Source organism: Colossoma macropomum, unplaced genomic scaffold (genome assembly GCF_904425465.1).
Source record: "Colossoma macropomum unplaced genomic scaffold, Colossoma_macropomum, whole genome shotgun sequence".
Taxonomy (NCBI): domain Eukaryota; kingdom Metazoa; phylum Chordata; class Actinopteri; order Characiformes; family Serrasalmidae; genus Colossoma; species Colossoma macropomum.
This window is the reverse complement of record NW_023494796.1, coordinates 1,848,655-1,866,504: the sequence shown is the minus strand read 5'-3', so window position 1 is coordinate 1,866,504 and position 17,850 is coordinate 1,848,655. Positions and strand designations below refer to the sequence as shown.

General features: G+C 42.0%; 1 protein-coding gene across 1 annotated transcript; it reads right to left on the bottom strand.

The window, feature by feature from the left end:
* tspan5b (tetraspanin 5b) lies at window positions 1-17,605 on the bottom strand. Its single transcript, XM_036583611.1, has 9 exons — window positions 17,267-17,605; window positions 15,517-15,567; window positions 14,549-14,695; window positions 11,967-12,137; window positions 11,035-11,160; window positions 10,016-10,063; window positions 7,442-7,558; window positions 7,187-7,248; window positions 1-5,866 (listed from the first exon to the last, which is right to left on the bottom strand). The coding sequence occupies exons 1-9, from the start codon at window positions 17,345-17,347 to the stop codon at window positions 5,854-5,856; spliced, it is 816 nt and encodes a 271-aa protein (XP_036439504.1). The 5' UTR covers window positions 17,348-17,605; the 3' UTR covers window positions 1-5,853.
* Between the last annotated feature and the right edge of the window lie 245 nt (window positions 17,606-17,850).

Sequence of the window (17,850 nt, the reverse complement as noted above, 5' to 3'; positions counted from 1 at the left end):
TTACAAAAACATATCAAACTTTATTGTGTACAACACCGCCATCCCAGTTAAAGATGGTAAACAGTTCGTCAAATACAATACTGTAAAAAGACTTATAATAATCAAACAAATCACATCAACCACATCAACACACAAAAGTAGTTAGTACTATTTAAGAGAAAAAACCCTGTTTAGAAGTGTTACTAGTGCCAAATAAGGAATCTGTGGTTTTCATACGCCAATCAGATTTCTCAATTCTGATTGGCTGTGTAGAGAAAAGAAGCTTCAAGTTCAGTCATTTACAGCAGCAGTAAAAAGTTTGGCCACGCCCACTCCCAAGGTAGAATTAGAACTAGAAAATGAAAATATGTGAACAGTAAGGTGGCTTAACGGAAAAAAAGCTAAAATAGTCGAAGATTGTTTTTAAACTGTATTGCTTATATTGTGTTTATGTGTTTTGGGGGTTATTTTAAGCTGAAATTTGACATTGTTTGGTAGTGTAAAGTGGTTTTCCAGGTGGTTGCAAAGTAGCCGGTTTTAGTGATATTCTGGGTAGTTGATGTGTTTTTGGGTTATTTTAAGCTGAAATTGTTATTGACTTTGTTCGGTAGTGTAGAGTGGTTTTCCAGGTGGTTGCAAAGTAGCCGGTTTCAGTGATATTCTGGGTAGTTGATGTGTTTTGGGGGTTATTTTAAGCTGAAATTTTTATTGACTTTGTTCGGTAGTGTAAAGTGGTTTTCCAGGTGGTTGCAAAGTAGCCGGTTTCAGTGATATTCTGGTAGTTGATGTGTTTTTGGGTTATTTTAAGCTGAAATTGTTATTGACATTGTTCGGTAGTGTAGAGTGGTTTTCCAGGTGGTTGCAAAGTAACCGGTTTCAGTGATATTCTGGGTAGTTGATAGGTTGTTGCTTAGCAGCTGCTATGGTATCGCAGTTGGTTGCTAGGGTGTTGACAGGTGGTTGCTAAGGTACATCAAGTGGTAGCTAAGATGTCGTTAGGCCATTATGTTATCCCAGGTGGTTCCTTAGATAGTTTGTTTGTAGCGTTGATGAGCGTTTGTAGTTTGTATTTAATGCATTATTGAATAGTAGCCGTATTATTATTGTGTATAAGTGCGTCTATGTGCATGTGTATGCAGTGTGTAATAACTGTGTAACTACTGTGTAATTACTGTGCATTAGTGTGTTTATATCGGAATCTGCTGGTAATGTCCATGAGTTTGAGAGTTGTCCATTGGCACATCTTATCATAAGCATATCCTTTGGGCAAAGTTTGTTGGTTCTAGCTCATAAGATAACTTAATTATTCCAAATTTCCCCTTGGCGAAATGAATAAAGCATATCTATCTATGTAATTGTAAAGACATCAAAACTAAAAAAAACACATGAAATTCCTACATTCCTACAAAAAAATTAAGCATTTAAGCATAAATCTGCAGAGAAAACGTCTTTAAGGTTATGAAAAACACACATTTAAGCAGGAGGGTCCAAACGTTTAACTGCTACTGTAAACCGACAGCACAAATATGCTTTCAGTCAAAGTGAAAAAAATAATATTCATCTGTATTGACACATCCTGCCCAGCGAACATGGGAAATAGCTTGTCCTGTAAGCTAAATGTTGCTGGACGATCATGACTACAGAAGCTTGGGGAAACCAGAGTGCAGGTGTTTAAACATGAGGAGCCGGAAAAGTTAAAATAAAATGAAAAAACAAAAAGTGCCACCGTCACAAAATATATCAGTCGACTGTCTCGGCTTGCTTAATAAACCTTGCTACGCTAACGTTACATCTTTAATTATTAGAACAAAACTTTGCATAAAAAACAACAAAAGAAAAACAGAGTTACAAGGTTTTGATCTGACAAAGCAAACATCTTTTCTCCAGTTTCGGCAAACTAAAGTCAAAATTGACGCTACAGTCCAAACTAAAGGGAATTTCTGTAAAGCTAATTTCACAGAAATGTTCAAATTTTGAAAGAAACAACAGTTTCACCAACATTTAAGCTAATAATTTATATCATCATGTCTATTATGAGATCATGAAACTTCCTAATTTTGGCGGAAGGTCATCACAAAAAGTACAAATCACTAAACTAAAGACATCCAAGAACAATGTAGTTGGGGAATCATCTGAACTGTTAAGCCGCAGTCACACTAGAGACGTGTTTACAGGCGAGATTAAAAATTTACAATGAAAAAAATTCTTCTATTTTGGTGAAGCTAAAAATAATAGTAGCTGTACTGTCTGTACTTTTGCTAAGCTTGCCAGTACTTGCTAGCTACATTAACTACATTATGCTATGCCATGTGGTTGCTAAGGTGTCGCTAGGCTGTTTTCTATGCTATTCCAGGTGGTTGCTAAGGTTTTGCTTGGCCAGAGCTATGCTATCTCATGTGGTTTCTAGGGTTTTGCTAGGCCATTGCTGTGCTAAGTTGGTGGTTGCTAAGGTTTTGCTATCATACTTGTATGATGGTGATGTATGGTGTCTTTGGCGGACTGTGGTGGTGAACTATTAAGCCACAGTCACACCAGAGACGTGTTTACAGGTGAGATTAAAAATTTACAATGAAAACAATTCTTCAATTTTGGTGCAGGTAGCAATTTAGCCGTGACTTTAGCAGCATTTCAGCTGTGGCTAGCGAGACTGTGGTGAAAATGAGGAAACCATCTAAACTGGCTGCTAGCCTAGCTAACTCGCTACGCTAAGATAGTCATACCATTTAATTCACAAAGACAGCATATTTATAATAAACTGTATATAATTATATAAACTGTTATGCTAAGAAGCTGCTAAAACGAGCTCTTTCTCCATTTTGGATCTGCTATAGGACGTTTTGCATGCGAAATTTCATTGCTAGCGTTAGCATCGGTTTGCTAGTGTGACTGGGCCGTTAGCATTAGCTCAAATGATAAACAGCCACAATGTTCTTGGGAAGCTCATTCCAGAACCTCAGTTCAGCTATTGGGAAGGAAAGTTGTCGCCCCCTGCTGTCCGCGTTCAAAACGCAGGTTAACAGCTTAACGTAAATATATTTGACATGTCTGAATTATTAGTTGACGATTAAGAAATACAGTTTTTAGGAGCGTTTCCCCCCAAAAAACTGACCACACAGCCCATGAGGTGCCACCAACACCGAGCTTTTGAAGCTCGACTGTATTTTAGCCTTTATACTTACATGGCTCAGCAAAACGTTCTGTTATTATATTGTATTTGTCGCTAATGTTGTTTTATGGTCACAAATTGACTGTTTCACCAAAGGTCTTAATCGGAAAAAAAACTCCCTTTGGCGAAATGAATGGAGATTCAAGGTTTGAACGTAGCCAGCAGATGGCGCGCTTTCCTTTCCCACAGGTTTTCCACCAGCCCAGCTGCCTCCTGGGGCACTTTCTGGAATTTCGCCCTTCATTTACAGACCTCCAAGCAGCATTCAGTAACATCTGTGTGCATTAAAAGCAAAACTACGCTATCCAGGCTATCTATTCAAAACGTTCAGCTTTAATTACGCTAACTAAATGAGCTAACTTAGGTGCAAAGTGCTCTCAAGTGGAGAAGGATACAAATTAGCATCGCATTCCGATGTATCTTTCAAATCCATTTAACATTCAAAGCAGAATCCGACCGACCGACATTCCGAGCCGCGTCTGAGCCGAGTTATCGCAAGGGCTCGAGTGGGAAAACATCGCAGTCGATGTTAAAATCTATTAAATCCATACTGATATACTTATCGTCGCTCACGACAACAAAAGAAGAATGTTATAATTTAACACTTTAGGAAAGTCGAATGTTAGTCCAGTACGCATGCAGTGCCTTTGTCTTCTCGACCTGAAACGAGGTGTGTTTTTACACAACTGATTAAAGAGGCAATGTCTGACACCACCTAACTTCTGTTTACAAAAAAAAAAGCAGTGCTTACAAATGACTTCTTATGTACACTTCACATCTTAATGAAAGCGACGTCTCGAGAACTTCATAGAAAGATGCAGATGAGTGACTGTGGTGAGAGATGAAAATAGGTCTGAAGCCCCGTTCGGTAATTGTTACAGCACCATGGATGAGTGTATCTGCAGGACTCCCAGGTTAGCTATGGATTCAATTTAGATTAGCTTAAATCGAGCTGAACAGACTAACTCTGGGCAGCTCCATGCTGGCTTAATCTGCACCAGTTAGCATGCTAACTTGACCAGCGGGCTTTGTTGCATTGTTGTTGTTGGAAGGCCTCTGTTGGCCCACCTGTTGAAGTGATTCCAGACCAGATCTTCAAAGGAACAGTTTAGTGTAATATCTAATTTACAGTTTCCCTCCTTACTGCAAATGCAGTCAATCAGCCAAGACAAGTTTGCTGATGTGCTCTCTGGCTCAGTACGACATGTTGGTAGCTATAAAATTGGTCAAAAGTATGAAAAATATAGCTAAAAATAACAGTAGCTGAACTGTCTGGACTTTTGCTAAGCTTGCCAGTACTTGCTAGCTACATTATGCTATCCCATGTGGTTGCTAAGGTGTCACTAGGCTGTTTTCTATGCTATTCCAGGTGGTTGCTAAGGTGTGGCTCGGCCAGAGCTATGCTATCTCATGGGGTTTCTAAGGTTTTGCTAGGCAATTGCTGTTCTAAGCTGGTGGTTGCTAAGGTCCTGCTAGGCCATCGCTGTGCTAAGCTGGTGGTTGCTAAGGTTCTGTTAGGCCATCGCTGTGCTAAGCTGGTGGTTGCTAAGGTCCTGCTAGGCCATTGCTGTTCTAAGCTGGTGGTTGCTAAAGTCCTGCTAGGCCATTGCTGTGCTAAGCTGGTGGTTGCTAAGGTTCTGTTAGGCCATCGCTGTGCTAAGCTGGTGGTTGCTAAGGTTCTGCTAGGCCATTGCAGTGCTAAGATGGTGGTTGCTAAGGTTCTGCTAGGCCATCCCTGTGCTAAGCTGGTGGTTGCTAAGGTTCTGCTAGGCCACCGCTGTGCTAAGCTGGTGGTTGCTAAGGTTCTGCTAGGCCACCGCTGTGCTAAGCTGGTGGCTGCTAAGGTTCTGCTATCATACTTGAATGGTGGTGATGTAAGGGGACTTTGGCTGACTGTGGTGGAATAATAGGTATTAGCATTACTTATTTCATAAGTGGAATGATTCCATTTCAGGATGTTGAGCGTTCCTCCATTCATTCCTATGGAAAAAACTCAAACGCCGTCTCAACACCGCTAGCCAAACCAGTTAAAAAGCACAAGCAACCTACTGGGGTAATGGAAACGTATACCCCACCAGTTAGCACTGTAGAAAACCTCGATGAGTTGCTGAGTAATCTCAAATAGACTTTCTGACACCGTATGACAAGTTGATGTCTATTAAATTGGATAAAATTATGTCACTTAGCTAAAAACAATAGCAGCATCTTGTCTGTACTTTTGCTAAGCTTCCTATTACTTGTTAGCCACATTAGCATCATAGCTCCAGTGCTAAACTGAAGAAGCGAACATGTCTTGTCTGCGTACATCTGAGTTACAGGAGGGAACTGGTTCAATCAGATTTCTGTCAAATACTTCTTTGAAAGGAGGCAGTTTTCTCGAGTTCTACAAAACACTGGGCGGCTCTTCATGGGCAATACTGTAACTACAGTGACATCCTGTGGTCACTGGATGTACTGCAGCCTTTCAACAAGTCTATACAACAGGAACACGAGACGACTATTTCTCTATCCGAGGCTCTGAGCCGTATTTGAAAAAGTGACAAAATCTCTGGATGTTCACTGTCGTCATGGTAACACTTTTAACCGCTTTAAGAAGAAAAAAAAGATGAAAGTATGAAAATGGAGCTCCTCGTTGGTTGCTAGGATACCGAGATGAGGCTGTGTCGGCCGTGTTGCCAGGCGACGGGGAGTTGAGTGGGTTCGGCTCATCAGGTGAACAGACTGAAAGGATTTTAGGAAGAAGTCAGATGAGATTCAGGAAAAGAAAACAAATAAGGTTTACTGTCATTTTGTAAGAGTGCAAAAACAAAGGCTGTTTCTGTATCGCTTTTACAGGCCATGACTGACTTGTACTCACATTTTTCGCATCTTAAGTGTTGTTTTTCTACTAAATTAGCTTAAAATACGTTTATTAGAGATGAGCCCATGGAGAGCGAGAGATTAAGACAATAAATGTAGACTTCAGCAGCAAAATGTGCCCAGAAACCACTGAAATTTGGCACGTTTTACATTTTAAAGCCATACAAATGGCAACAGAGCAATAAAACACTGAATATTTCAAAACTAAACCGTTCATTCATCATTATTAGAAACCTAAATGCTATATTTCTGACAGCAGCAAAATAAGAGGGCCATTGTGCCACCATTTTCATTCAGGATCTGAAGTTCAAGCCTCACAATCATTCACATACACCGATCAGGCATAACATTCTGACCACCTCCTTGTTTCTACACTCATTGTCCATTTTATCAGCTCCACTTACTATATAGGTGCACTTTGTAGTTCTACAGTTACAGACTGTAGTCCATCTGTTTCTCTGCATACTTTGTTAGCCCCCTTTTACCCTGTTCTTCAGTGGTCAGGACCCCCATGGACCCTCACAGAGCAGGTACTATTTGGGTGGTGGATCATTCTCAGCGAGTGTCCACTCACTGTCCACTCTATTAGACACCCTTACCTTGTTGGTCCACCTCGTAGATGTAAAGTCAGAGACGATAGCTCATCTGCTGCTGCACACTTTGTGTTGGTCATCCTCTAGTTCTTCATCAGTGGTCACAGGACGCTGCCCACAGGACGCTGTTGGCTGGATATTTTTGGTTGGTGGACTATTCTCAGTCCAGCAGCGACACTGAGGTGTTTAAAAACTCCAGCAGCACTGCTGTGTCTGATCCACTCAGACCAGCGCAACACACACTAACACACCACCACCACGTCAGTGTTACTGCAGTGCTGAGAATGATCCACCGTCCAAATAGTACCTGCTCTGTGAGGCTCCATGGGGGTCCTGACCACTGAAGAACAGGGTAAAAGGGGGCTAACAAAGTATCAGAGAAACAGATGGACTACAGTCTGTAACTGTAGAACTACGAAGTGCACCTATATAGTAAGTGGAGCTGATAAAAAGGACAATGAGTGTAGAAACAAGGAGGTGGTCATAATGTGATGCCTGATGTATGAGCCGAAGTCAGCGACGGCATTTAAAAAAAACAGGGCTATGAATTAAAAGCTGTATTGAAACTCCACGTCTTGTCAGTTCTTACCAGCTCTCTCTCACGGCCTCGATGTCACTCAGCAGATTCTGAGCCAAACAAATCCCAAAAATCTGAAACCAGAAAGAAAAACCTGCACATTCACCTTTATATCCTTTACATTTTTGTCCATTTTTGACATCAAAACAAACAGAAATTCAGACTCGAACCTGTCCACACAGCACACGTACGTAATGTATTACGTAGTTGGGTAATATTACATTATTATTAAATAGTTATGTAATGTAAATAGCCTAATCCAGTCACCTGTAGCAGCGCGATTCCTATGAAAATCCCGGCTACCACTGTGAGATGCTCCTGCAGCCACTTCTCAAACTGCGGCACACAGCCTTTAGTGTAAATAAACGTCTTCTGCTCCGACTCCTGCACCCAAACACACAAACACACCATCTGGTTTTCAAAAAGGTACGTTTTGGAAAAGGCCTCTGAACCCTCCTAATGCTGACCACACACTGGAAGACCTCGCGAAGACCTCGAGAAGACCTTGAAAGACTAAAGCCTGACACCCTCTCACATCTAAAGACAGTGTCACAGTTTTTAGTCACAGACTGTGATTTTGCAAATCTTGCAGGGTCACTATTTGCAAGACTGCAACTAGAGTTCTGAGTTTATTTCCCATCATGCACCTGGTGGAAATTTACAAGCAGATAAACCCTTTCCTTCCATTATATAGTGATATAGATGGGAAAATGCATTGGCTGGGCGTGTAAAGATCTGGGGCTCGGATTAGTTCATTGTAGAGCTGTTTACTCTGGCAGATCATCGCCCAGAATCTTTTAAATGAACCTGTAAAATAACGATTTACACATCAACACAACATGCAGCGATTCAGCATTGCTGATTGGGTGTTATGAACTAAACCAGGGGTGCACAACTCCGGTCCAGGAGGGCCGATGTCCAGCAGATTTTGGTAGCTGCCCTGTTCAAACACATCATCTAAACCTGGCAATTGACAGATGAGTATAATCAGGTGTGTCTGAGTAGGTAAATCACCAAAATGAGCTGGATGAAGCCCTCCAGGACCAGAGTTGTGCACCCCTGAACTAAACCATAAGAAACAAAATAAGAAACCAGTGTAACAGAAAGCAAAAAAAAAACATAGATGATTCTTTAATAAAGCCATTCTTAAAGTCATCTGCACATTTCCTTACATCACTGTTACACTCAGTGGACCTGAAATATTAAAACAGCCAGTTTACAGTTTAGGGTAATATGATTATTGTTTTAAAAGGGAGCAGATTTGCCTTTTTGTATAGAGATTTCAGGCACTCACGCATGCATTTTCTCCCTTGCCCTCTCTCTCTCTCTCTCTCTCTCTCACTCTCTCTCGCGCTCTTTCGCGTCGCGCCCATGCGCTCGCTCGCTTGCACTCGCGCACCCCTGGCACGTCACTATTTGCATGAGCCAAGACTTAAAACTTGTGATAATATTAAACACGGTTGATTTTGTCGTAGCGTCAAGACGAGAAAAAGACTGACTTAAGACGGCCGTCCGGACCACCTCACACTACACAATCGAGTTGACGCGAGTGCGACACGACTCTAGCAAGACTCTCATGATTTTATTCCGACACTGCAAATTTGTCTCCGACAGTGAAATCGCTTGAAAAGGTGTGAGGCCGGCATAATATAAGACTCGGCAGAGCAGAAAATGTTTTCAGCGACAGGTGTTATGGGTCAACAACAAGTTCTAAATATCTAACAGGTGCAATAACACCTCTAGAGGGCGGCGGTGAGTAATGTTTGTTTATTTGAGCTGGAGCTCATTGTGTTTTTAGTTTTAAATTCTCCTTGCAGTTGAGGCAAACGTAACTGAGAAACAATAGCTATGCTCACGTTACAAGCCTCGTTGCTCAAATCCGATTTTTTGCTCAAATCCGATCTCTCTGACACGATGGTTCACACTCGTTTAGGTGACTCAAATCTGTCATTAATGTGACGAACCGGCGTCCTGAAATGACCCTCATGAGCACATCCTACTCAGTAACGTCACGTTAATGAATCACGTTCATCATCAGCAACAAACTAACGAGCAGAACGAGCTTCGCTGAGAAGATAATTAACTCTGATCAGCTCTCAGCTTCATTATTAGAGCGAGACGAAGGAGAAAAAGGTGAGATGAGCTGCTTTTCCACCGTTACAGGCTTTAACTTCTGTTTGGCGCTGCTGCCATGGTAATGCTGAATGATGGTCCAGTGGAAAAAAGCACATGAATTCCGATCTGAGCGTCACATTAAGGTCACATGGCCACGAATCGGATACGTATCCAATCTAGGACCACATATGAAGGTGGCTCAGGTCGGATTTGAAAAGATCAGATTTGTGTCCACACAGCCATGAAAACATCAGATCTGAGTCACATTAGGGCAGAAAATCAGATTTGTGCCACTTCAGCCTGGTAATGTGAACGTAGTCAATCAGACTTACAGAACTCTTTACTCTTCCAGGTGAGGATAAAATCACCTCGCACTATTACATCACCACTAATATCACCAGAACAGAAACTATATACACTACACGAATGCTACTTTGAAAAACTTTGTAAAATGTTTGCTAAGGTATTAATAGCTAGCTAGGTGGCTAACATTATTAGCATGTTTGCAAACACTGTCCCATTACTGTCCAGTCAAAAATGAACAGATACGGTTTTGGGAAGATGATACAGGGTTATGTTGTGCTTGATTGGGTGATAAGGTCAGTGCAGATGGTCTAATATGGATGATGTTTCCTAAATGTTCTTTTAGCAGAACAATCTAGATGGACGAATGACAGAAGACAAAGTAATATTCAATAAAATGAAGATTTTTTCTGTTGTACTCACAACTTTAGCTCTGATGTCGTAACCACACTGAGTATTAATCACGTCCTCCTGCAGGGAAAGAGAGAAGAGTCAGAAAGAAACGCCTGCAATATCAGAAAAAAAGACTTTAATGTCTGCTATAGGGCAGCACTGCTGTGTCTGATCCACTCAGACCAGCACAACACACACTAACACACCACCACCACGTCAGTGTTGATTTTATCAAGAGAGCCACGAACAAGAGCACTATGATCACAGATTCTATCAGAGCAACATACAGCGTGCTGCAGCTGGGCTTCAGCCTGCACTACTACAGACGGGACTAAGGGGCAAGCATTAATGACACTGAAAAAATGTGTGGTGTTAATACAAATTATTTACATTTTAAATGTGAATTTCTTTACAGTCGAGGTGATATGAACCAGGGGTTGCCATGTGCACAACGCAACACCAATATAGTGTTATATGGAACGTTGATGATGATGGTAAAATAGTGGAAAAAACTGAGAAAATCTGTTTTCTTTCGGGGCTACTTTGCCTCGCATCACCTGCATCTACCCCTCCTCCATGAACGGATTTTAAAAAATCTGTTTTATTGTTCACATATATTTCACGTAATAACTTCCTGTGAGGGAGCTTTTAGAGGTGGACGTCTGGTTCCTATCACCACCACTGTGAACAACCCTGACTTTCTCTAGAACAGAGCATTTCACAGCAAACCACTCTGAATGATCTGTTTACATCTTAATCATTGAATTATGTTGATTTTTTTAAATTCCCCTTTTAACTTTGACATGACTATTAACTACATTTTAAACGTGTGGGAAAATAATGATAAAAACTCTGGACTCGTATGGGTTAACGTTCTGGACATTCTGTCGCTGTAAGTGAAAGACGACCTTGAGTGTTTGTATTGTGTCTGCCACAGACAGGAAGCCGCTGCACCATCCTGTTTACAGTCTCGGGGTCTCTGGAAATGAGGAGTGACGTTCTGAGGTGGTGATATAAGTGGTGGTACAGTGTGTGGTGTCTGGACTCACAGCAGGGTCTTTTGTGCAGCAGGAAAACGGCACTCCACATTTCTCCCGGCTCAGGTTGGTTTCGGTGCAGTTGAAGTAGATGTTCAGATTCCAGTCCTCCGGCCCAAACGCTCCACAGCACTCCCACTGCACACACATACACACGCACCTATCATCTCAGTACCTATATGTAATATACACCGGTCAGGCGTAACATTATGACCACCTCCTTGTTTCTACGCTCATTGTCCATTTTATCAGCTCCACTTACTATATAGGTGCACTTTGTAGTTCTACAGTTACAGACCGTAGTCCATCTGCTTCTCTGCATACTTTGTTAGCCCCCTTTTACCACTGTGTCCACTCACTGTCCACTCTATTAGACACTCCTACCTTGTCGGTCCACCCTGTAGATGTAAAGTCAGAGACGATAGCTCATCTGCTGCTGCACAGTTTGTGTTGGTCATCCTCTAGTCCTTCATCAGTGGTCAGAGGACGCTGCCCACAGGACGCTGTTGGCTGGATATTTTTGGTTGGTGGACTATTCTCAGTCCAGCAGCGACACTGAGGTGTTTAAATACTCCATCAGCACTGCTGTGTCTGATCCACTCAGACCGGCACAACACACACTAATACACCACCACCACGTCAGTGTTACTGCAGTGCTGAGAATGATCCACCACCCAAATAGTACCTGCTCTGTGAGGGTCCAGGGGGGTCCTGACCACTGAAGAACAGGGTAAAAGGGGGCTAACAAAGTATGCAGAGAAACAGATGGACTACAGTCTGTAACTGTAGAACTACAAAGTGCACCTATATAGTAAGTGGAGCTGATAAACTGGACAATGAGTGTAGAAACAAGGAGGTGGTCAGAATGTTATGCCTGATCGGTATATATATATATATATATATATATATATATTTACATATAATAATATTATTCTTATACTTACGAATTCCTGTGTGAAGTCGATGAGGTTCTGCAGGTCGATGTCGTCTCTGTAGGCTCTGATGTTGTTGTTGATGAAGAATTTAAGCTGATCTTTGATCCAGTCTTTAAAGACGAATGCCAGAACTCCAGTGGTCAGCTCCAGGAAAAATATAATCCCCAGGAACACGGAAAACTGGAGGAGAGGACGGAGGACAGAGAATGACATTAGCTGTGAAGCTGTGATTTGTGTTTTAGGGCACTACTGAGTACATTGGTCATTTTTCTCCTAGTGTCCAAACTGTGGGATGGACTTCCAGAATGATTCTGAGGGCAATATATTCTCTATTGTGAGTCTCTTGTTACTGAGCAATGGGCCGAATTTTAACCACTTATTTACCCACATATGAAATATCAATGATCAACCTAATCATTAGTTCATTGATAATCACAATTCATACATTTTTAACATACAATATTAATTATTCACTTAGTTGCATAAAAACTCATAATGGTCATGAATAACAACTATTTGTCTTCATCCTGTTTTAAATGATAACCTTGCCACAGCTGGATTACCATAGCAATGGCCTAGTGACACCTTAGCAACCACTTGGAATAATATAGTAACAAAACAGCAACACCTTAGCAGCCACTTGGGATAACGTAGTAATGATATAACAACACCTTAGCAACTATGTGGAATTCTGTCGCAATGACCTAGCAACATCCTATCAACCACTTGGTAAAGCACAGCACCACCTTAGCAACCACCTGAGATTTCATTGCAACGACCTAGCAACACCTTAGCAACTCCTTGGGATAACATAGCAACGACATACCAACACCTTAACAACCACTTGGGATTACATAGCAATGGCCTCGCGACATCTTAGGCACCACCCAGGAAAACACAGCAACAAACAGTTGCAAAACAAGTCATGAGACTCCTGAGAGTTAAGGCGCTGCACTTCTCTCACTTTGTACTCGCTGACCGCCAGAAAACACAGCCCACCCTGATGACATCACTGACTGTAAGCAGATGTTGGTGAAAGTGAACGAAGCCACTGAGTCTCTCTCTCTCTCGCTCGCTCACTCACTGGGAACAGACGCTCTTTTATTCAGTTTCTGAGAGACTGAGAGAGAAAAACAAGAGAGTGGAAAAGTTCACAGTCCAGTCTGAACCTGATTCAACTCCTCCGGGCGGTGGATTTTGGCCTTAAAGGGGAATTCCACCACAGTGGTGGTGATAGGAACCAGACGTCCACCTCTAAAAGCTCCTTCACAGAAATTGTTGCATGAATAGTTATTAATACACTACCTGATGTCTGAGACACGGTTATATGATAGATTTGGGAAGATTTTGGCCTCAAAATCCATTCATGGTGGAGGGATACATTATATGCAGGATGTTGTGAGGCAAAGTAGTCCCCAAAGAAAACTTTCAGATTTTCCACTATTTTGCCATCATCAACGTTCCACATAAAACTCAGAAGACATGTGTAGGTTCACTGGTGGTTTTGGATAGGAACCACCTTAGCAACCACCTGGGGTTTCATAGCAATAACCTAGCAACACCTTAGCAATCACTTTGGATAATGTAACAACAACATGCCAACACCTTAGCAACCACTTGGGATTCCACAGCAATGGCCTAGCAACATCTTAGCAACCACTTGAGATTCCACAGCAATGGCCTAGCAACATCTTAGCAACCAGTTGAGATTCGACGGCAATGGCCTAGCAACATCTTAGCAATCACTTAGTATAACAAAGCAACACCTTAGCAACCACCTGGGATTTCATAGCAATGACTTAGCAACACCTTAGCAATCACTTGCGATAACATGGCAGTGACATGCCAACACCTTAGCAACCATATAGGGTTCCATAGTAATGGATAGCAACATAATAGCAACCATTTGGGATTCCACACAATGGCCTAGCAACATCTTAGCAACCACTTGAGATTCAATGGCAATGGCCTAGCAACATCTTAGCGATCACTTGGTATAACAAAGCAACACCTTAGCAACCACTTGGGATTTCATAGTAACAGCGTAGCGACATCTTTGCCACCAACATAGCAACACCTTAGCAATGACCTGGGATAACATGGCAATGACATGCCAACACCTCAGCAACCACTTGGGATTCCATGGCAATGACCTGGCAACATCTTAGCAACCACCTGAGATAACACAGCAACACATTAGCACCACCTGGGAATTCATAGCAATGACCTAGCAACACCTTAGCAATCACTTGGGATAACATGGCAACGGCATCCCAACACCTTAGCAACCACCTGAGATAACATAGCAACACATTAGCAACCACCTGGGAATTCATAGCAACGACCAAGCAACACTTTAGCCACCAGATTTGATACAGAATGTTAAAAAAATCCATAATTGTAAAATCTCTTTGTTTCAGCATTTAGACAAAGTTTCAATTCAAGAATCGAACTTTAAATTATTATTTTAAATACTTAAAATGTTTTATGCAAGCAGCCCCACGACTTCCGCTGCAGTCATGACAACCAGGAGCTCCTACTTCCTGCCTAAAAGTGCTCCTGCAACTTCAGTATTCCAGAATCAGACTCACAAACTTGAGCAGGAAGGAGTTTTCCCGCAGCGCTCCGATGCAGCCGGCAAAACCCAAAACAAACATCACCCCACCGACCACCAGGAACAACCAGACCGGATCAAAGCCCCCCAGATCAGTGATGGAGGAGATGTTAGAGAGAACTCCCTGAGAAAGAGACAGAGAGAGAGAATGGGGAGAGAGAGAGAGAGAGAGAGAGAGAGTAAAAGTTATTACATTGTATGTGGTAATTTCAGGTCATGTAAATGTACTTAGTGCTCATGAACGATCAGGTGTGATAGTGAGTGATAGTGAGCGATGGTGAGCGATGGTGAGTGACGGTGAGTGATGGTGAGCGATGGTGAGCAATAGTGAGTGATGGTGAGCGACAGTGAGCGATGGTGAGTGATAGTGAGCGATGGTGAGTGATGGTGAATGATAGTGAGTGATGGTGAGCGATGGTGAGTGACAGTGAGCGATAGTGAGTGATAATGAGCGACAGTGAGCGATGGTGAGTGATAGTGAGCGATGGTGAATGATAGTGAGTGATAGTGAGCGATGGTGAGTGACAGTGAGTGATGGTGAGCGATGGTGAGTGATGGTGAATGATAGTGAGTGATGGTGAGTGACAGTGAGCAATAGTGAGTGATGGTGAGCGACAGTGAGCGATGGTGAGTGATAGTGAGCGATGGTGAGTTATAGTGAGTGATGCTGAGCGATAGTGAGTGACGGTGAGAGATGGTGAGTGATGGTGAGCAATAGTGAGTGATGGTTAGTGATGGTGAGTGACAGTGAGCGATGGTGAGTAATGGTGAGTGATGGTGAGCGATAGTGAGTGATGGTTAGCGATGGTGAGTGACAGTGAGCGATTGTGAGTGATGGTGAGTGATGGTGAGCGATAGTGAGTGATGGTTAGCGATGGTGAGTGACAGTGAGCGATGGTGAGTGATAGTGAGCGATGGTGAGTGATGGTGAATGTGTTCACCCACCTTCTCGCTCCAGGCCCATAAAGCCACGGAGAGGAACGCCACCCCCAGCAGCTAAGGAGCAGAACACAATCAGACCAGCTCAGTTTCACTTCACAAACAGCAGCGCCGACTCATAACACTTATACAGAGCCACCATCAGTTCATATAACACCCCACATTCTTTACCATTACAACATAAGAATAACCCAAACCATTCGTATTGTTTCCCATGTAATTACTGCGTTATAATACTTAGGATGTAATCAAATTCTGAGAGTTTAAGAGGTTAAACATATTACTACTTCCACAACTACTATTATTATTATTATTATTATTATTATTATTATTGTTGTTGTTGTTGAAAATGGCAGAGTATTTTAATAATATGCATACAATATTGTGAAAAAGACATCAAAGCATGGACTTTAAATTATTTAAAACCATTTATTTTTGCAATTAGTCTGATGTAAATCTGCATGTAGAGCACCATATGTCATTAGAATTAATACAAATTAACATAAACAAGAAATTATTGATTCTAGAAAAAAAAACTCTGTTATGAGATGATAAGAAGAACAGAGTTTGTTTCCACATCTCCTCAAACGGGTTTAACTTCCATAACAGCACACTTGACGTAACATAACGAAGTAGGGAATGGATGATAACTTCGAATAACATTGGGTTTCCTTAAGGAGAAGTCTGGAAATTCTCAAACAAACACAATGACAGATGCAGAATCACTACTTATTGTATTAATGTAGTGTTTTCATTCTAATGTTAGCGGTTTTTTTTGAGCAAATAAAAGATTACTACCCTATTACACCTTTATTTAACCCCTTAAATTCCCAGGGCCCACCGCCAGGCCCAAAGTCTTATTACACACTTCTATAACCTAAGAATTGCTCAACCAGTTTGCACTGAAGTCCCTGTGGTTAATGAATAATAAGCCTTAGTATGTAATAAGCCTGAGATTTTGGGGGTTAATTACATTTTCTCAAGTGCCAATGAATTTTTTCATATTGAGTAATGTATATAACAATAACAACAATGCTAACTGTATATTTGCTTAAAGAGTAACTCCACCATTTTTTTTGTATAGAAATCTGGACCTTTACAATCAACCACTTCACACCAGACCACTCTGAATGACTCTGTTTACACCTCAACCTCGGAACTCTTTTGAAAAATTGGTGGAAATCCCCTTTCACTTCAGTGCTTGGACCCCTAAGAATCGCAGATGTAATGGGACTAAAACGTGTGGCTAAAGCAGTGATTTAAATCTGGGGTTAAAATTGAGGAGGTTCGCCAGTTTAATGTTCCGTTTTTCCCGTTCCACCTTAAAAGCTGCAGCAATTACATTCTGGAGCCTCGGTCGCCACAACGTAACAGCTGCACCATTTAACTCTGCAGACATTTTGAAAGATTGGTGGAATTCCCCTTTCACCTCAGTGCTTGGACCCCTAAGAATCGCCGATAGGACTCAGCTCTGTGGTGACACCGATCTGACAGATATGTTGATTTGGGGTTCGTAAAGGTGCTGCAGCCAGTAAAACAGATGTTATGGGACTAAAACCTGTGGCTAAAGGAGTGATTTAAATTTGGGGTTAAGACTGAGGAGAAACAGCCGCGGTTCTCCAGCCTAATGTTCGAGTTTTTCCGGTCCACCTTAAAAGCCGCAGCGGTTACATTCTGGTGCCTCGGGCGCCACAACGTAACAGCTGCAGCATTTAAGGTGGACCGGAAAAATTCGAACAAGAAGCTGTGTCCTCACCCAGAAGATGATGTTGAAGCCGAAGATGAAGTATTTGATGCAGCAGCCCACTTCGTGGACGTTGAAGTGTTTTCCCGACATGATGTCGGCGTTTTAAAGCGATTCTTCAGCCGCCGTTTCGACACAGAGCGCTGATCATCGTCCGTTCATCGCCGCTCTGAGCCTCAGCATCCACACCGCCCCGGCTCTCTCTGCGTATATATCACTGAAAATACACTGAAATACGAGGTCTAGTTGAGCGGACGAAGCCTGACCGCTGATCAGGTCCGAATAACGGAGCGGCGCTCCCTAGAAAAAAAGGACTTTTGTGACGGCAGAGGCCACTTCCGGTCAATTTAATCTCCCCCAACGCATTTTCTTCAAAATAAAAGTTGGGTTATTTCAGGAGGCGGAGGGTTTCGCGCTACTTAAAGTGAGCGAATGACTCGCCTTCAAATTTCAAGTTCATTGAACTCCACATAATAATTATGATTATTGTTCTGTTAACTTACTTTCAGACATTCACTGATCTCATTTTTTTTTTACATTTTTTTTAAATTATACCATCAAATCATTTTCTACAGAGTGAGGTGAAAAAAATTTGA